Raw genomic sequence first — 21,345 nt, forward strand, 5'->3', positions numbered from 1 at the left:
CCACTCAAGAGAGACTAAGGGAGTCCCCAGACTCAGGAGCGGTAGTGGGTAGTGTAAACTGGATGGTAAATGAGGTCATTATCCTTCCTTCCTCTCCTCCCTCTCCCCCTCCCTCCATCCTTCAGTCCTTCTTTTCTTCCTCTTTCTCTTTTTCTTTTCTTCTCTTTCTTGCTTATTTGAATATAGTTGACACAGTGTTACATTAGTTTCAGAAGTACAAGGTTGTCATTCAACCAGTTTATACATTATGCTGTGCTCACCACGAGCACAGCTGCTGTCACCATACAGTGCTATTACATGACCTTTGACTGTATTCCTGTCTTGTACCTTTCATCCTTGTGACTTATTCATTCCATAAGTAGAAGCCTATATCCCCCTTTCCCCTTTATTATTCTTCTTTAAACATGACTAAAGTCAAAAGACATTGTCAAAGATGGCAAACCTATTGTCTATTCAAAATGAAAAGTAGCCAGAGTAAGTTCTTAGGTATTGAGGAGGAAGCCACCTTCAGTTCTGAATTTAAAGGACTCACATAGGGGCACCTGCCTGGCTCAGTTGGTGGAGCACAGGACTCTTGATCTTGGGGTTGTGAGTTTGAGACCCGTGTTGGGTATAGAGGTTACTTAAAAAGAAAATCTTCAAAAGAATAAAAAATTTTTAAAAATACAATCTTAAAAAAAAAAAAGACTCACGCTTCTGTGGCCAGGTTCAAGAATGATGAGTACTGAACATATGGAGGAGAAGCTAATGGAATAATTGGTACCAAATATTTAAAAACACTTGCCCGTGTAGACCTGTTTTGTGCCTGAGACTTAACAGTCTGTTGATCCTATTGCCTTTCCCCTGTCCTTTGCCACTCTAATATTCTCACTTACCCAGCTTAAATAGTGGAATAATGCAAGAGAAAAACAATTTTTATAATAGAGAGATCTGCCTGTAACTACCCTACCCAGTGATCACATTTAACATCCCTAATAGTGGGACAACATTTTCTCGTCTCTTGATGGGATGCAATATGAAGTGCCCAATATTGCCGAGGAGGTATCGTTATGAAAGTGTTTAACCTGAATGAAACTGAGCCTTAATGCATACTTTTCAGTTTATAAAAAATACAGGGAATAGGGGAGTATGTTAAGTGACACCATAATGTAATGAGAGAAATTTGGAAATGCAGAACATCCCATAAGACAACTGACTTGGTCTCTTGAGAAAGTCAGTGTCACGTGGGGCATGGAATGAGAGTACTGCTCTTTCAGCTTTCCTATTCATTTAAACATTTTCTTAATTAAAAAGTTGGAAAAATATTTTATTGTCAATCACTAAAATCACTCTCTTCCCATGCATTCTCAACTCCCTTGACCCTCTCCTTACTTTGTCGTAGTTGCCTGGTAAAAACTCACCCTTGGCTAAATCCTACTCTTAGCTTACTCTGTGCTTACTCCTGACAGCTGAATGTGCCTGGGGAAAAAACCGCACATGCACATGTTCATACACACACACACACACATGCGCACACTCACGCACACACGCGCGCACACACACACACAAGTCCCAGTTAAATTCAAGTGGACCCTTCGTGCCCCTGGCAATTCTACATTTCCTCAAGTCCCTTCACTGTCACTGTTCTAGATGACTATTAGAGCCTGACTTCTCATTCCTCAAATACTCTACTCCCTCAGTCTCAGCTAAAGACTTTATTTCCTATTTTACTGAAGAAAAAGAAGAAACTAGAATCTCTGCAAGCACCAACTATTAGGATCTGTGCTCATATTTTCAAACTTCCCAAACTTACTGTGGGTGAACTTCCATGTCCCTATTCAAGACCAACTCTACTTGTCACTTGGACCCCCTTGCCATCTCACCTAGCACACCCCTTTCTCTTCCATCAACAATTTTGCTTTGTAATCCATTATTGCCATCTCAGATAAATTCTCCTATCTTAACAGAGGCTCCTTGGACCACACATCCTTTCTATTTCTTTGTCCCATTTCTCTGCTGCCTTTAAGACAAACTCCTCGGAACAGTTGTCTATGCCTGCTGTCTGTAATTCTTTCCCCTCTTTCTGTACTGTAGTCCTACTTTTGCCCCCAACACTCCATTGAAACTGCTCTTTTCAAGGTCACCCATGACCTCCTTTTTGCTAAATGCAACACTCAAATCTCCTATTCACCAGGCACTCTCTGGCATGGTTGACAATTCCATCCTTTCTGATTTGCATTCATCACCTGGCTTTCAGACCACTGCATGCTTCCGGTTTTCCCTTCTTTGGCTGTCTTTCTCAGCCTCCTTTTCTAGTTTCTGATTATGGTTGTGAAATGGGAGAGGGGTGGTCTAAAGACACAAACCTTCTTTTACAACATCTCACTCAGCTGTCTACTAGGCATGTCAAGCCAAAATATCCCAAGTGGAATCCTGATTTCTCCCCATCCCAAACTTTCTCTACTTGTCTGAGGTAATGATACCTGCATTTTTCTAGGTACTGGAGGCAGAAATTATGCTGTCACCTTGATTCTTACACCCAACTTCCAATCTCTTACCACCTTCCTGGCTTTGCCCTCAAAATATGCCTAGAATTTCACCTCTCATCTTACCACTTCTACTGTGCTGACGTGGACCAGCCACCCTCTCCTGCATAACTGCTCTCCGTACATTCATCCTTGTTCCCTTAGCACCTATTCTTAAAGAATGTAGGTAGAATGGAAGTAAAATGTGGGTAGAGAAGCCAGGAATGTGCTGAAACATGAATGAGTCAGATATGTCACTCTTCTGCTCAAACTCTTCAAAGGCTTCCCATCTCATGCAGGATAAAATTCAGAATTGTTACAATGGCCAACAAGGCCCAGCATGACTGGGTATCTTAATACCTCTCTAATGTCATCACCACTATTCTTCCTGTAGCCACACGGGTATCCTTGGTGTTCCTTGAACATTTCAGACAGGCTCCCACCTCAGTGCCTTTGCACTTGTTCTTCCTTTCATCCAGAATGCTTTTCCTCTACCGTCTCTGCATGACTCACTCCCTCGCTTCTTTTAGGTCTTTATTCAAATGCTATCTTCTCAGTGAGGCCGTTCTTGACTGCCTGCAACTGGTCCTCCCCACTTCAGTCTCCTATATAGCTCATATCTACCTGATGGGCAACCACCTTGGTTTGCTTGGGACTGTCCCAGTTTTAGCATTAAAAGTCCCACATCCTGTGAAACCCCCTAGTCCCAGGCATACCAAGACATTTGGTTACTCTACTCCTATACTATATGTTTTACTCATCTGTTGTTGGTATATTAACAACACAACAATATACTTCTTCATGAGAGTAAGGATATTTGACTGATCTGCTCATGATACCCCATGTACATAGTTAAGTCCTCAATAAATATTTATTTAGTGAATGGAAGCCAATAATAATTATATGTTAGGATCATCCAGTGCTTAGTATATAGTAAATTCTCAGTAAATGTATGTTGAAAGAATACATAAATGCATTCCCTATAAATGTACACATGATAAAAACAGATATACAAATATAATCCTAATTAGTATGTTAATTACTAACAAGTTTGTAAAAATAACCCTAATTAGCATGTTAATTGCTAACTCTCCTTAATGGATGCTACTTATATTCTTTTTTTTATTCATTACAAAAACTAATATATACACACAACACACAGTGTCATGTACAGTATCTGTAGACCCTTAAGAGCTCACTTGCCTCATCGACTGATGATGAGATAAACTTTCTCCCCAAACTCCCAGCTGCTCAGGAAACATCCTGGCAGCACTCCGGCCTGACCTTCCCGCCCCCCACCCCAACTCCCGCTCCGTCCCCTGCCTGTGAAGTTCTGCAGCCCCCACCACTTTGGGACAATGCTGGTAGGGAAAGTTGGACCATAATCTCTACTCAGTTTTAATGACTGCAGATCTTAAACTTTTCAAAAGAAAAAACCTGGCAAACTATTCAACTAAAAATAAAAAGCTTTCTGAGGTCCAGTGGGGTATTTTCAAGAGGTACGGGTAGTTCTGGAAGGGACCTGAAGAACAGGCAAAGGAAGGAGATAGGGACAAACATGTCCTATTCCCTCAGGGAGCTCAGACCTTAACAACAAAATTGAGCGGCTCAGAGGCAATTAAGGAGAACACAAAGACTCCAACCAGTGAAGAGCCTGTGAGGACAGGATGAGGAGAGAACTGGGAGAGCTGGGGGAAGGGCAGGATGGGTTGTATACTCATCTTGAGCATGAATCAGCACCTGAATTGGTCTGGGTCAGGTCGCTAAAGTGACTTTCTTAATGAAGACAAGAGAGCAGTTCGATGCCACCCTGCACTGTCACTGAAGGATCCTACTTCAGGAATGGCTTTGGGCTTCCAGGATTGGATCTTGTGATCCAAATGTGTAGTATGTGTTCTGGTCCTCTGGTCCTTTGTCACATTCGTCACTCCAGTTCTTATCTTATACTACCACCACTCGAGCTAGACTGAAGGGTAAGATGATCAAACGAAAGCACTCCAGCCCTGCTTAGCTGCTCCCCAACCCCAAGGCAAGGCCCCCTGGTGCCGGCAGCTGCTTAGTTGTTCTCCTGCCTCAGACTCTGCAGCACATTGGCATTACTTGGGGAGCTCTACAAATATCTGCTGCCCAGGTTCCACCCCACCCCCCAGAGATTCTGAAAGCTGGGGTGTGCCCTGGGCATTGGGATGTTTAACAGCTCCCTGGGTGACTTTAATGTGCACCCTGGGTGAGAACCATTGCTTTCTGTCCTGAGCTGTAGATGGATATCCTTTTGGTTAAATACCCTGCTGGTCACTTCACCTGTCTGCTGAGAAGGGCTGGAAGGCAACTAGCTATGCCAGTGGATAAAAGAACAGGGCCAAATATCCCAAGCCCGATGCCCTCATGTCATTAGTCCCAGGACATTTTGAGACATTTTGAGGATATTTTGAGACATTTCGAGACTGTAGACCATTGCTAATGTAAAGTATTAATTTCTAAAACCTGAATCCTGGCTGACCAGAGTAGCCCAGAGAAGTAAACCCAAGGATAATTATTGGTCCCCACTCCCTTCTGTGTTATTTGGTTCAAAGAATTGACCTTTGAGATTACCATTTTATGAAATAATGCATGTAATCTTGGCTTGAAAGAAATCATTGTAGTTTCCAAAAATGCTTCACTTACTTCTGAGTAATAGTCTATATATCTGGACAAAAAATTCTAATGGATCAGTAAAACCCTAGTTTTACTGTCAGGGAATGTAAAAACTTATCAATGACACAATGTTGGAGTATAACATTGTGAAATATCCAGTAAAGATAGCTGAAAGTCTAGTGAAATGTGCTCTCTATTTTCTATGATCGGTAAATAAGAAAACTAGTATTTCACAAAGCTAGATCTCTACAGTCAATGCCTATTTGATTATCCCTGGATGAATTCAATCTGCTAAATTTATCCAGAAAATATAACAAATCATTTTTTAAAAATAGGAAATATTCCTGATTTATTTAAGGTCACTCAGCTGAGAACACTGGCCCATACTCATAAATAGAATAGGAGCATAAGAATGACATCTTTTTCTGGGGTGCCTGGGTGGCTCAGTGCGTTAAGGCCTCTGCCTTCAGCTCAGGTCATGATCCCAGGGTCCTGGGATTGAGCCCTGCATTGGGCTCTCTACTCAGCGGGGAGTCTGCTTCCCCCGCTCTCTCTGTCTGCCTCTCTGCCAAATTGCGATCTCTGTCAAATAAATTTAAAAAAAAAAATTAAAAAAAAAAAAAAAGAATGACATCTTTTTCTACTGTTTCCCCTTCTAGAGGTGCTCCAGAGCCTGCCATTAGAAGCATATTAGCAGATAGATGCAGATTCCTTTCTCTCAGGGGTTTGGTTTTATTTTGTTTTAACTGCTCCCTTACAGCAATAAGACCAAAATCTTAGGAAAGCGGAAAAGATAATGCCTCTCCCTAAACTATGTCTTGTCAAACTCAAATCCTTTGGATTCTAAGTTTCCATTCACTGCTCAGAGAAATTTCAAATAGTTTCCCAGTTTTCCAGAGTTCTTTATCTATGTACCTCTGGGTTTAGGCAAAACTCGAGCATTCCACTTGTATATAGGGTTAGATTTTTTTTCTACCTGGGAAGTAAAACCACAGCCTTAGCAACGAAAGCATCAAAATTTCAAAGTAAGTTTGTTTGTTACTTAATAGGAAAAACACAGCCTTGGTTTTAAAAATTTGTCTCTGATGATAACAGACTCACTTGCTAATAATGAGTGTTTCCTCTCCACATATCCAGACTCTCATGAATTCTCCGTACATCTTGTTGTAGTAGTTGCAGGCACTGCCGATGCCCATCCACAGGAACCTGCAGTGGGAAATGAGGGGCCCGATCCCCATACAATAGCCAGGACCTAGGAGAGTCATCAGACCACAGTCAGCATTTTAGCAGACACCAAAAAATAGCAACCGCTTTATGTTATTGCTGCTTGTGTTCTTTTATATCTGAAAGGTCTTTGATATCTTCCAATGTATATCTGTGAATCACTAAACAAACAAACAAACAAGCTTAACATGAAAAAAGAGTAGTTCAGTGTCCATACCACAGTAGTTCCATTTGGTCTCCCTCATTTCGATCTGAATGAACCAGGGTAGGGGTCTGCTATTTTCTTGCCATGTTAAACAATGTCAGTGAGTTTTAAATACAAGTCAGTCAGTCCATCTAGTTCCAAGCACGGAGACCAGGACACGCGACAAGCTGACCGATCTGTTTGGCTGTCTAGTTTTGTCTGAAAACTTTCGATTTGAATGCCCAGCTGATGGAATGTGTGGGTTAAAATTAGGTTGTAGTTTTGGTGTAAACTTCTTAACCACTCATTTTTTTTCCTTCAAAAAGGATTCCGTTTGAGAGAAGAATCCTAAGCTAAATTTCATTATGCAAAAAATACAGCTAAGCATTGAGGAATTAGTCAATGAGTCCAATCAGAGTCTGGACTAGAATTTGGTCCAGTGATGTGGTTTTATTCAAGAGAAGTGACTGTTCATGTCCTTGCTTACATTAAAAATGGAGGAATTTGCTATTGCTTAGACCGGAGAACAAACTTGCTAGCTTGATTTTACTGGTGGTGGTAAAAAGTTAGACAAAAACTTCTTGGAATGGTTTTAGGAGTTTTCTTGGGAATAGTAGCTTTTCTACATTGAATCTTTCTCCTTTAATTCCATTCCAGTAGTAAAATAGGAAACTAACATGCACAATGGTTTGAGACCATAGTCTCATTCCAAGGGCAAGCACTGTGTAAATAAATCTGGATAATCTAAGCTTCTGCTTAAATTATCTAAATTAGATCTTAATTCCCAAATTTGGCAAATAAGATTTAGTCCTTTGCAATCGCTGGATTAATGGGAATAAGACTGTCAGGTTTTTTTTTCTTTCGAGTGAAGGTCTTTGGGATGCCTGGGTGGCTCAGTCGTTAGGAGTCTGCCTTCAGCTCAGGTCATAATCCCAGGGTCCTGGGATTGAGTTCAGCATCAGGCTCCTTGCTCAGCAGGGAGTTTGCTCCTCCTTCTGCCTGCTGCTCCCCCTGCTTGTGCTCACTCTCTGACAAATAAATAAATAAAATCTTTGAGGTGAAGGTCTTTGGTAGTATCTATAGAATCAAAACATTTTCAAAGGGTTCCTCTTAATCTTCTGATTGTTCTGATAATACTGTATTATAAGTAGACGACTGACTTTATATTAAATAATTTCATTAAGTTCTTTAAAAGATTGAATCAAGAAAATTTGAATATGTATTTCCTTAAAGGTCATCAGATATATAGATCTCTAATCAACTAAAATGTACGTAACAACAAACTACTCTGCTGGGGTTTACAACTTGAAACATTGTAGATTCTTAATAAGTGTTTCCTGGTGAATTTTTAAAATTAATTAGAAATAGGTGTATAATGTAAAGGATGAAGTTTTAAGTGTCATCCTCATTTAGAGTATTTTAGGTAGTATTTACATTTTGATAAAATGGAAAAATATTGTTGTATCATGTACATTTAGTCTACGGGAGGTCAGACATCTGGCTATTTGGGAATAGATTCATTCAACAAACATTTACTTACTTAATATGCTAGGCCCATGAGGAACAAAGACACACAAATGAAAAGCTGCACTCTTCCTTTTTATAATCTAACAGTTGGGTTCCATGTAGACAGTTTTAATATTAGGGAACCACCATTCAAGTTTAAAATATGACAGTGCAGATCTCTATCCACTGAAAAAGGGAGATGACAATGAGCTTTGCTCAGATTGAAAACCTGAATGTTCTAACCAGAGGAGAATCCGAGTCTGGGGTCCCTAGTGATCAGTCGTGTGTCAGCTTAAGTCATCCAACAAATACTTACTGAGACTCTGCTAGGTAAAGACCCTAGCTACAAGTCAGAGGCCAGAGATGAGCGAGCGATATGCATAACTAGGTTCCCATCAGAGTCCCAGCCAGGAGAGAAGAGTATGTGAGGAGAAAGTACAATATTGAATTATTGTAACACAGTGTGACTCTTTCATTTACATGTATATCTTATACCCTCCATCTGAGAAAAGACTGTTCTCGGAGGGGAGAGACTTGGGTACGATATTCAGGAAATACTTTGCTTGCAATCGCATTAAGCTGCTCTCTGCCTGTCGGATTTGGGAAGGATGATCTGGGCCTGCAGAGATTTTGGGAGGCTCTTCCATACCCTAAGAGGAGCAATGAATACTACACTGCGTGTTTGTGCAGAAATAGCCTCCCAGATGCCAACAGCTGGGACCTCTTACCCACTGTCCTAATGCAGAAGCTGTTGCATTCCAGGCTATGTGTACGCCCTAGAGAAACCTGTGCATGGGAAGGTTCATAGCGGCACTGCTCACAGTAGTCTCAAACTGGAGCCACCCAAATGTGCACCAACAGTAACATCAGTAACTAAACCATGAGATGTGTGTGCTACTGCATACCATGCGAGCTATAGCGGCATGTCGCAACGTGGGTGAAGCTTCCAGACACAATACTGAGCAAAAGAAGAATATAGAAGTAACATAGGACTCGATTGTTAAAACCAGGTAAAATTGATCTTTATTATTTGGGGATATGAGATTAGGTGGCAAAATTATAAAAAACAAGGGAGTGATTAGCACAAGACAGAAGAATGTTAATCTCTGGAAGTGAGGGAGGAGGCCCAAGAGAAATTTCTGAGATGCTAACACCCTGTTTCTTGTCTTGTGTTGTGGTGACATATTTATTTGTGCACTTTTCTGTGAAGTCTTTTCTTAGTGGGAGAATGGGAAATGTGTGGCCATGTCCTTTTCCCAGTGCCACCCTCTGGGGACGTGGTGCCCAGGGCAGAGAGAGGCTCTGGGGAAGTGGACCCAGATGCAGGTTCGGGGATGGCTCAAGAGACTTAGCTCTGAGTTCCAGTTTCATCACTTATTAGCTACACACCATTGGCCCTCTTTAATCTGTTTCTTCATCTGCAAAATAGGCATAAACACACCTACCTCACCAGAGTGCTATGACGATCACAAGAGAAAAATGAATGTGAAACTGCTTTGTATATTGTAACTAACTTAAGTGCTTTTAAATTATTACACCTTCTTAACTCTCCTTGACTTTCCCTGACCCCAAGCTTCCCCCAAACCTGTAAAACCAAGAACCCAGAGAACCAGTGATTTGAGGAAACTACCAAAAGGAGCTCAGGAAGAACCACCCCAACAAAGCCAATTTTCCCACTTTTCCTTCCCCCGCTGGGCACCATGGGACCTTAGTCTGTGCCACGAGTGGATTCTGACCAGAGCTCACATTTCCGAAGAGAAAGCATGGGACTAGAATATTCCTGGCTAGCAAAATGATCACTAACCTGAAACTTAGGAATTCCTGGTTACACCCCTGCCCCTCAACTCCCACTTCCTTTCAAGCTGAGACGCTGACAAACCATTTCCTTTTTTGGGGGCTTTAACCCCTCACTGAAGGGTTTGAACTCAGTGGTTTATTTCTCATAATGGTTTGTTTGGGTAAGGCCGTTCACTTCTCTGGGGCTCAGTTTCCCCTTCTGTCAAGTGAAGGGGTTGGGTTCATATCTATGGCTCTCAATTCGGACTGCTAATGAAAAATCACTTGGGAAGGTTTTTTAAATTTTTATTTATTTTTTTTTTTAGCTGGGGGTCGTGGTATGGAGGGAGAAGGAGAGAGAGAATCCTAAGCAGGTTCGAAGCCCAGCATGGTGCCCCGTGCGGGCCAGGCGGGCTCTATCTCATGACCCGAGGTCATGAACTAAGCAAAAATCAAGAGTCAGACCCTCAACCAGCTGAGCCACCCAGGCATCCCAGATTTTTTTTTTTTTTTCCAATATCAACATGCAGGCCCTGCTCCAGACATGGCTGAGAACCATAGTACAATTAGCATATGACAACATGATGTCCCCAGCGCAAGAATGGTAGACACAGTGAGCTGTCACTTAGGCTCCTGATCCAAAGCTCCAGGGGTGCCAGTTCTTGTGCTTGCCCCCCATAGGCTGACCTCCTTTTTCAAAGATCCAGGGACGACTTCTAACATTTGCAACATAAACGTCTGGGGGGACTTGTTAAAAAATACTCTCCACCTCACTCACCATTCACAGATCCTGACCTGGGAGCCCACTGTGGGAGAAGTCCAGTGAGGAAGAGCCTGTTGTGGGAAGGAGCTCAAGTTAAAGGCCATGAAAGAGTCTTCCCTCAGACCCCTCAGGGAGCAGAGAACAGCATTAACTGAGTGCTCTGTTTAAGTGGGCATGAAAGCCCCCTACAACACTAGGCTAAATCAGATCAACAGGACAGCCCGTACAACACTAGATCAGATCAGATCACTAAATCAGATCAACAGGACACACAGTTCTCTGGAAAGGTTTGGAAGAACCAGACACGGGGCACTTGGCATCAGCTTCACATTCCCACCTTTAGTCACTCTGTGATGAGGCCCACGGCACTTGGAAGTGCATAATGACTGTGTTCTTGAAGTAAAGCCTTGTTGGCCATCTCATGGGACTGGGAATTGATGCCTGCCCTAAACAATTTTCACTGAACACTAGAGAAATATTGGAATAGTTCTGAAAATTCTGAATAAGTCTGATAGTGTGGAGTGGTAGCAGTTTCTTTTGGAGTTATCTGAATAATTATATGACACCCTATGTTTGGTTATCCATAGATCTTGTTGATGATTCTTTCAGGGTATGATGTTCTAAGGGAACCATAGTGGTCCCTATTTTTCTTCCACTGCCCAGGACCCAGCCAGCCCTTAGGGTGGCACCACCATCACACCTACCCCCAAGACTAAGAAGAAATGTAGGATGAAGGAGACAGAAAGAGTGGGATGAAGAGAGGAAATAAGTTCAAAAAAGGAAGAGGGCAGAGCACATGGATGAGGCAAAGCAGGAGGGAGAAGGAGAGGGGTATAGAAGCACTCCAGGTGCACCTGACTGGCTCAGAGGAACCTGGCTGGTCAGAGGAGCGCATGACTCTTGATCTCCAGGTTGTGAGCTCAAGCCCTACACTGGATGTAAAGATTACTTTAAAATAAAATCTTTAAAAAAAGAAGGCATTCCAGAGACATTTTCACCTCCAGAGCAACACTGGAATGAGTTTCAATTAAAAAAAAAAAATTCCTGGTTTACCTTGCTTCACCCCATCTCAAACTTACTGTTTTTTTTTTTCTTCCATTTTTTCCCCCCAAACTTACTTGAAAGGATACTTCTGCCAAGTCTACTTTACCAAAGCAAAGCACAGACTGGAAGGGATTATCTAAGTTGTTTTTTTTTGTTTTTTTTTTTTTAATGCTTTCATTTGAAAAGTGCAGGTAATTGGTATAAAATTTTTCACCTGAGTTTTTATTTGCTAACATTGCCATGGGCTTCTGCCATTTCCCCATGTTTGCTTTTGTCCTTTTGTAAAATTTTCCTTACCCTCATGGACCGAGAGCCCCAAGTAAACAATCTCCTTAGTTACAGAACTAAATGACTGACTTACCTGGTATTGAGGATGTGTCTTCATAATTCCAAACCAAAAGAAGAAAGCCAGTGAGCAACAGGATCAGCATGGTGGCCACAGGCATGACTTCGGGCATCATGCTGGTGATGTTATAATGCATTGGGTTCAGCATTTCCAAAACCATCCTTTGTTCCTGGATCTCAGGAGAAAAAACTTAAAGTCCTGCGGAAATCAGAGGAGAGAAAAAAAAAATTTAGAGAATCCCCAAAAGGTTACATCCAGGACTCCCGTTGCTTCTTCAGGGGATGCTGTAGTGCGGAAATCAGCATTTGTTTTATAAAGTGATTGGACACCCAGACAAGATAAACTTGTGGTTACAAGTCAAAACAAGCCAAAGAGAGATCTTTTGGCTTCAAGTGCAGCATTTCTGACCTTGGTAGAGTCTCAGGTTTGTTTAGACACTTGGTTTGATAGAACCTTATCATCTTGCCCTTGAGTGGGTAGAGGGGCTGAATTCCCAATTGAGAATCAAATTTCTTACCAAAATATAAGAAAATGAAGCTCGTTCCAGAGGTAGAGCCGTTCTGTGACTTCATCAGCAGATACTGCTTAGGCAATCTTTTTCTCTTGACATCAAATCAGTTTTTTAAAAAGTAACATCTAACTCCCTTCCTTGCTCAAACTTCCTTCCCCCAAAGAGTGAGCTTCCCGAGCAAGAATTGTTCCTTGGGCATTGCCTCCTGTTGGGTTGTTTCTTGAATTCAGTGTGGCTCAGGACGATCTTTCTCTATTGGCTTTTTTTTTTTTTTTAAAGATTTTATTTATTTATTTGACAGATAGAGATCACAAGTAGGGAGAGAGGCAGGCAGAGAGAGAGAGAGAGAGAGAGAGAGAGGAGGAAGCAGGCTCCCCGCCAAGCAGAGAGCCCGATGCGGGGCTCGATCCCAGGACCCTGGGATCATGACCTGAGCGAAAGGCAGAGGCTTTAACCCACTGAGCCACACAGGCGCCCCATTTCTCTATTGGCTTTAATAAGGCTTAAAATCTCTTGCACCACAGGCAGGATGAAGCAGTGTCCACAGGGGCCAATGTCAGAGACAGTAGGAGAGAAGAATGAGAGAGGGAGAATCAAGGCAGATGAGAAAGAGAAGGAATGGAGAGGAGGAAGAAAGGACAGAAAGAGTAGAATGCTGCCAGCGATAGGCTCAGGTCCCACTTGTGCTTTGTCCACAGCAGCTAACCTCCTGTGCAAGGTAACTTTCAATTTGATTTGCTGGTTCTGTCGTATTTCTCAACAATGTAATGTTGAGACTGTCTCTTCAGTAGGGTTTTCTAAGACCAATACCCACAGAGGAGAGCTTCAGGGATAGTGGTTTGTTGAAGAACCTAGACTGAATAAACTTGCATACCAAGGCAAGAGCCGCCATTCAGTGTGGTTCTGATGCCAGACGACTTCTCTGAGGATTACCCTCCCTTGGAAAGTGACCTGAGTTTGCAAGACTTGTAATGGCTCTGAAACAGTTTTTGGCAGGATTTTATCTAGGAATAGCTCTAGATTCTTAACCACATCTTCTAATTGGGTTATGGATGCTCTGTGAACTCCCTGAAATGCTGCATGAAGTGTTATGTCTCCTCACCTGAACTTTTAGAAGGAAAGAACTTTCATCAGATTCTTAAAAGGAGTACATAGTTACATTTCTCCCCTGATCTATGTGAGATCTTTTATTTATTTTTTAAAATTTATTTGACAGAGAGAGAGAGGGGGGGAACACAAGCAGGGGGATTAGCAGGCAGAGAGAGAGGGAGAAACAGACTCCCCGCTGAGCAGGGAGCCTGATGTGGGGCTCTATCCCAGGACTCCGGAATCATGACCTGAGCCAAAGGCAGAGGCTTAAACCACTGACCTACCCAGGCACTCCTCGATCTATATGAGATCTTAAATATCCAGTTAAAAACCCATTTCTGGGAATTAGAGAAATTTCATAATATGGTTGAATTTATTTACTTGCTTGATTCATACTATTGATTCATTCTATTATTGCACCATTTAAATAATTGTATTTTTAAAGATTTTATTTATTTATTTGATAGAGATCACAAGTAGGCAGAGAGGTAGGCAGAGAGGCAGGCAGAGGCAGGCAGGGGCAGGGGGAAACAGGCTCCCTGCTGAGCAGAGAGCCTGATGCTTCGGGGCTTGATCCCAGGACCCTGAGATCATGACCTGAGCTGAAGGCAGAGGCTTAACCCGCTGAGCTACCCAGGCACCCCCATTTAAATAATTATTAACAGTTAAGTGCAAGGCATTGAAAGTGCCGGTATGTGTATTGGGCAATTTGGGTGGTTTGTTTGTTGGTTGGTTTGTTTGCTTGTTTGTTTAAAGATTTTATTTATTTTCTTTGACAGAGATCACAAGTAGGCAGAGAGACAGGCGGAGAGAGGGGGGGAAGCAGGCTGCCCACCGAGCAGAAAGCCCGATGCAGAAAGCCCGATGCGGGGCTCGATCCTAGGACCCCGAGATCATGACCTGAGCTGAAGGCAGAGGCTCAACCCACTGAGCCACCCAGGTGCCCCCAATTTGGGTGGTTTTTTTTTTTTAAAGATTTTATTTATTATTTATTTGACAGAGAGAGAGATCACAAGTAGGCAGAGAGGCAGGCAGAGAGAGAGGAGGAAGCAGGCTCCCTGCGGAGCAGAGAGCCCGATGCGGATGCGGGGCTCGATTCCAGGACCCTGAGATCATGACCTGAGCAGAAGGCAGGGGCTTAATCCACTGAGCCACCCAGGCGCCCCAATTTGGGTGTTTTTAAATGTATATAAGATGAGGCTGAAAAGTCAGAAGTGTGTCTGTTATCATCTGGTTCCTTTGTTAACAAGGAGCTGCTTTGAAACAGGTTGAGTTTTAGGTATTGAATTTCCATTGTGGAATTTTACAACATTCTGAATAAGCTTTCTGTGACTTTATGACAGCCAGGACCTTCAAGGCTTCTGTTGATATTAACGAAACCTGAACCCCTTGTTAAAAGTGTAAGTGCACTGGGTGTGATGCCAAAACAATGAACACTGTTATGCTGTAAATAAACAAATAAAAATAAATAAATTAAAAAAAAAAGTGTAAGTGAAGGGGCGCCTTGGTGGCTCGGTCATTTAAGCTTCTGCCTCCGGCTCAGATAGAGATCCCATTGTCCTGGGATCCAGTCCCATCGAACTCCCTACTGAGTGGGGAGTCTTCCTCTCCTCTCCTGCTCCTCCTCCTGCTCATGCTCTATCTCATCCTTTCTCTCAAATAAATAAAATCTTAAAAAAATTTTTTAGTGTATTTTGTATTGGGTCTCACTATTTTTTTCACTTCCATATACATTTAAAACCTGTAGTGTGAAAGTTTTTAATGATTCAACAAAAATTTTAAAGGTCATAGAACACGTGTATTCTTTTCTCTTGATTTGTAGAGATTTTATTTTATTTATTTTTACAGTTTCACTTTTTATGGTCTTTGTTATAGTCTTGTACTACTGTGTAAAGCAAAGACTGCCTGTATGTCTAAATGCTTAATAGGGCTTAGAAGCCTGGTTCCTCATCTGGTTGCTCCTTCCTCATCTTTCTCAAGATGAGTGTGAGAATTTTTTTTTTTAATGCTACAGACCATTTACTCTCTGTCAGACATTGTTCTAAGTGCTTTAAATACTAAGTCATTCATCCTCACAACCATCCTGAGCTAAGTAAGATGATCCCTATTTTACAGATGAGGAAATGGGAAGTGTGATAAGTAGGGCACCCAGCTTGTTTGCTGCAGAGTTGGGATTAAAGTCCATGTAGGCTGTCCCTGGAGCCCATACCCTTTTGGTTTTCAAGTTTTTATTTACATTCCAGTTAGGTTAACATACAATATAACATTAGTTGCAGGTGTAGAATCTAGTGATTCATCACTTACATACAACATCCAGTGCAGAGCCCATGCTCTCAGTCATGCCATTTTAATACCTATTATGGGATTTATTGGGTCTCTACATTCAGGGACTTTTCAATTCTAAGCTATTTATGTTCATTTGGAAGCTATTCAGAATGACTTAAAGGAGTAAGCTTTTCAGACCTTTGAATACCACACCTGGAAAGGTCCTTTCAAATTCTTTCCTTGCAGATTTTCCTGTTCAGTAGAACATTCTAATGGGCTGCACAGACAGGTTGGTTGAACAGACACCTTTGGGCAGTGGTACAGGAATGTAGGAAAGTCCTAGAACGTCTTAGGGGATGCTTCGGTGTCCTCTGTGCCATGAATACCTCCCCCGCCCCTGCCCCCAAATACACATACACACACACATGGCCCTCAAGTGCCATGTTCCTTCAAAAGCCATCTCAAGTATTTGGGACTCCAGGCATTTCTTTGCCAAGCAGTTTCTACTCTTCACTCATTGGGCATCCCACATGGGTCCGGTACCAAACAGGAAACAGATCTGTGTTTCTGTGCTCTGTGAAACCACGGGTATCCTAACACCTTCACTTACTGCCCCATAACCTCAGGATGAGGAAATGTCAGTCCTACACCCAGAGTCCCAGTGCAGGGCAAAGATTGCTGGGGACACTGCAGAGCCTCGGTGTCCTGGTGCCCTGAGCTCAGGACACACTCTGAGCCCTGCAGTACCAGGAGGGGTTCCCAGATGTCCTAATACAGGCTTGACCCTCTGCAGGGTGGGGAAGTAGCCCCCAGGCTTGCAGGAGTACCACCCGGCCGGGCCAGATCCTACCAAATCCTGCCTTGCAGTATGGGGGCAACCTGTCCAGGGGACCCTTCCACCCTGGGTCTGTGGGCCAGGTGCCAAGCCTGCCCTTCCTTTCCTTCTCGTCACTATACCTGGTCTGCTCCTCTTGTACCCACTCACACAGAAATGTGACCCAGCTACCTTGGTTCTCCCTGTAAGTCCCTTACAGAATAAAATGAGGCATTCATCCTTAAAAGTTCTCTCCTTTTGTTACTTCTCCTTCTTGGAGGGCAGTTCTCCAAGGCCAAAGATCTGTGTCTTTCTCCTTCAAGACTATATCCCATTCCCAGAACAGTGTCCTGGACTTTACTTTGTATATGCTCACTACAAGCCTGTTGCCTGGGTTTGCAGTCTCCATATTCATTCAGGTTTTACTCCTCGGTGCAATCTCCCTGAGACCCTTCTTCTCAGACCTTCTCTTTCAGTCTGTCCTGTGCACTGTTGCCAGACTTCTTTTCAATTCAGTTTTCATGACATCAGTTCCTTGCTAAGCCTCTCCTTGCTTCTAGTTGATTGCAAGGCTTCCAAATTCATCCTCATTCAGACTTATTTCTTGGCTTTCTGCACCAACATTCTGACTCCTCACTGACCCACAGACATCCTACCTGGGATCTCTTCCTCATGCCTTTCCTATCTCCCCAACTTGGCTGGTTCTGCCCCACAGGTCTCACAGGAAAGATATGCTTCCTCCTCTCCCATTTCTGAGCCATCTCTTACCTGGTATAAATACCCCTCCCTCCTTTCTTTGATATTAGTTCTGGGACATTCTTGCTTTTGACTGCCAAGTCACTCTATAACTCAAGAGTCATGGTTTCATTAAACAAGCATTTATTAAAGATATTGTCTGAGCAAGATGCTATATTCAGACATGAGAGGCATAAGGCAAGTTTCAAGGAAGGTGGTGTTAAGCCAGGACCTGGTGGGAGGATGGCAAGTCTCTAGGGTGACAGGCAGAGTTGCCCATGAACTGCTACATCAAGGAAACACAACTGGAAAGAAACTCTGAGATCTTCCAATAGTATAGTTTTCTCTCTTGAAAAATGAACCAACCACCTGAGGTCCAGGGAAGTAAATATCCACTCATCAGTGGTCCCTTAAAGAGTGGAAAATGTTTACCCACATGCACATTCTACAGTATGATTTCCATGATGCTTTCCTACTAGGGTCATGACACTGCAGATTCTAGTCATTCTTTCCAGCAAGCTTCCAAGTGAGTCTCTGGGAATTTCTTGTTCTGGAGAAGGAGAGATAATAAGAACCACCAGGGGACACCTGGAGGGAAAAACAATGTGTGGTCGGCCTGGACTCCCCTTTAGGGATCTCTGGCAAGACCTGAGCCACTGGCACTCCAAACACAAAGGGAAGACTATTGACATTGTGTTAAAGGCAAGTGTCCCTCTCGAATAATTGCACAGCTGCCCAAACCCACATTTCACATGAGCATGCAGATCCAAAGCTCTTGGGCATCAGGCATGGCTCGGGCTTTCTTCCTCATCTTTGAGGTCCCATGACTTCAGTGCATGTTTGTGGAAATACTCTTTCCTTTGCAAGAGCTTACTGGCCAACTACCAGTTGGCCTGGCTGCTCTGTTACTTTCATCTTTGCCCCTCTGAGAGTACCCTCTTGTCCCTCAGATACCTAATCCATTGTCTTCCCAATGGGCTATATCTGATATCTCCTCCCAAGACAATGTTTTAAAACATCATTAGCAGAGATCCCTGGCAAAACCTTCTAGATCTTGACATTAAAAGCTTTTCAGGGGGCACCTGGGTGGCTCAGTGGGTTAAAGCCTCTGCCTTCGGCTCGGGTCATGATCCCAGGGTCCTGGGCCCTGGGCCCGCCATGGGCCGTTCAGTTTTATGAGACCCAACATGTTATCTGCTCTCTGAAGGAACAGGCAGCAGAGTTTTTCAACCTCATCTTGGCTTTTAAACTGAAGAGGGAAAAAGCAGAAGTGACACATATCACAGGAAGGTTTGGAGAGGGGGCCCGAGCTCAAGTCTCAGTGGCTGACCAGCTCTGTGAGCTTGTTTGCTTCCCAAGCCTCCCTGAGCCCTGACTGAGGAAACCAAGTCTCTCTACCTTCGGACATGGAGACAAGGGTTAAAGTGAAACCTCCAGAGCCAGCACCAGTGGTGTTGGCTGGTGCTCCTCAGGCTCAGACTCTCTGTGGCACATGGAATTGTGGGACTCCAGGACTCTGGGAGCAACTATGCCAGGTCCCCAAGTGGGATCGCCTAGGGTAGCCCTGATGCCACCAGCTGGAGGCCCAGAGAGAGAACCTCTTTCTTGTGGCGAGATCCAGAGTCCTCCCTCAGCCTTGGTGTCCAAGATTTACTCCACTGAGGTCCCAAGTGGCCCTGCTTTAGCTTACCTACCTGGATGTGATAAGCTCTTCTAAGGGCAATAACGAAGCTGGCTCCTGTATAGAACATCCAGCTACCTCTGCAGTGGGATGTCTTTTGTCATTACCACAGCATAAGTTCCTCCAGGGCTAACAGTCACATCTCTGTCCTCTCTGTGACTCCCATGGAGCCCACATGAGTGCCTTGTGCCTAGTAAGTGCTCAGTAAATGTCAGTGACATGAATGGTTAGCAGGTTAAACTTTGGGGCCTGGGTTGTTAAAACATGATGTACTCACACACCCGCAAGGGAATGTTTTCCATATCCTATCTGTGCTTACATATGCCAAGTTTCAGCAATTCAGTGGCCTACAGCCACCACCCAAACAGTCAGATAACAGCGGCTGGCCTTTACTTGTGAGCTTATCTGTTGTTGAGCAAACTAGGCCACAGAGATGGCCTAGAGCAGGGCCAGTCTCTGACAAGGGAGCCACTGGCTGACCCCAAGTGCTCACATTACTTAACCCCTCTGGACCTCCTTTCCTTATCTCAAACACAGGGATTGGGCCATATGACCTTTTCTAGTTCTGTGTCTGATTCCCAGAATTCTTACCCTTTATCTTAGCTTCCCCTCCTGGTTCTCTCTCCATCTTCCTTGATTCTTTTTCCTTGTTTATCATTGCCTTACGCCAGCCAGGGGTGCCCATAGGCCCAGGTATCCAGAGCAAAACTGGAATGTCAGGGAAGCTGGGGTGCTGTAGCTCTTCTCATTCTCCTTAAAGCCCCAGGCCCATTCTGAGAACCAAATGAAAGAACTTAGAGAACTGCAGTCTGGGAAACACACTCAGGAATCAACATGCAGTGCTTTTGAATACAATTCTGGATTCTGGACCCCCTAAGGCCCATTCACAGACTTTAAATTAACAACCTCTGGAGCCAGTTCCTTTTTCCACTTTCCACGTCAGTTTCCCAATATCCCAGAGACCCTTTCCACATCAAAACTACCTTCACTGACCAGTAGAGTGTGATTTTCAGATTGTGAGTGGAATTTCCTTTGGGAATTTTACATTTCTTCTGGACCCTAAATCTACAGGTGAAAGAAACCTTAATGATAAGGTGGTAGATTAAGCATCCAGTGGAACTAGTTAGAAAAAATTAACAGGAGAATGTCTGATAACCCTGAAATCCCAGTCGTGGCCTACCTCTCACTAACACTGTCTATGGCTGTACTTTAACCCTTGGTAGGCATCAAGGCTCATAAGATCTGTGGACTTCTGCCATGGAAGGTCCCATCTCATGGGAAAACACACATGCAGGCAGACTACTGTGCTCACTCCCCAAGTTTCGTATCTACAACATCCTATGCACTATTCTACGCTCTAGGAATATATAAGTGAACAAAATGAGGTCCATGCCTTCAAGGAGTTAATTTGGACAATACAGAGCCACCTGTATTACCGTTCTCGTAAGTCAAATTACAAGTTTAACCATGGGCATCCTTAGGAAGACAAGAGAAACTGATTATTGTGGGAAGGTTGGGTATGGTTTAGTGAGCAGGCTTTGAAGGAGGAGCATTATTTTCAAGGTATCAAATTGAAGGAAAGGCATTGCAGCTTAAGAGAATGAGAAAAGAATTGACAGGGGAAACTCAAAGCTGTTTCTGCATCCCTCCCCATGCCATTAGTTTTCCTGTGTTCAGATGGATGCCCATCACTGTTTATGTTCACTGCTACAGCCCTGCCTCAGTTTCTTCATCAGAATAAAAGGGAGAAAAAGAGTTTCTTGATGTGGTAACTATAAAGAGATATAGCATGTTGAGACCTTATTAGTGTCTCTACCATGTAGTAAGAGTTCAATAAATGTTATTATTAGTCTCCAGTGTCCAGCAAAAACGTAGACTATAAGGGACAGTCCTAGGAATAGCTAGAAGCAGCAATCTCTGGACTGGTGTGGTGTCCTGGGGGTCACCAAAGACATCTGTGCTTTGGGGCAAGTCACTACACCTCCCTGCACCGTAAGCCCCATTTGTGGGTGGTCTGGAGGTCAATGATTCTATGACCTTTTGTCATGGAGCAATTGGGGATCATGTGAGAGAGGCTGAGGTGGCCTGAACAGAACTGCAGAGTTGCAGAATAACTGATGTTTGCCTCCAGCTCCCTTCCTCGCCCAGACTTCCTTTTCTGTGTTATTTGCCCACATTTTGTATCCACCCACTTTCTTCTCCCCAGTCATAAGAAATCATCTCATCAAAATAATTGGTCTCCAGGGGCTAATCTTTCAACTTGTTCTCC

At 43.4% G+C, this 21,345-nt stretch overlaps 1 protein-coding gene across 1 annotated transcript in view; it reads right to left on the reverse strand.

Annotated features, from left to right (window-relative positions):
* Nucleotides 1–12,141, reverse strand: part of LOC123944553 (aromatase) — a 33,617-nt gene extending 21,476 nt beyond the window's left edge. The window contains exons 1-2 of the mRNA XM_046009758.1: nucleotides 11,997–12,141; nucleotides 6,240–6,390 (exon numbers count right to left, since the gene is read on the reverse strand). Coding sequence (XP_045865714.1) covers nucleotides 6,240–6,390; nucleotides 11,997–12,141 — 296 coding nt within the window. The remainder of the gene's footprint in view (nucleotides 1–6,239; nucleotides 6,391–11,996) is intronic.
* Between the last annotated feature and the right edge of the window lie 9,204 nt (nucleotides 12,142–21,345).

The sequence above is a fragment of the Meles meles genome, chromosome 6, assembly GCF_922984935.1.
Source record: "Meles meles chromosome 6, mMelMel3.1 paternal haplotype, whole genome shotgun sequence".
In the NCBI taxonomy this organism is placed as follows: domain Eukaryota; kingdom Metazoa; phylum Chordata; class Mammalia; order Carnivora; family Mustelidae; genus Meles; species Meles meles.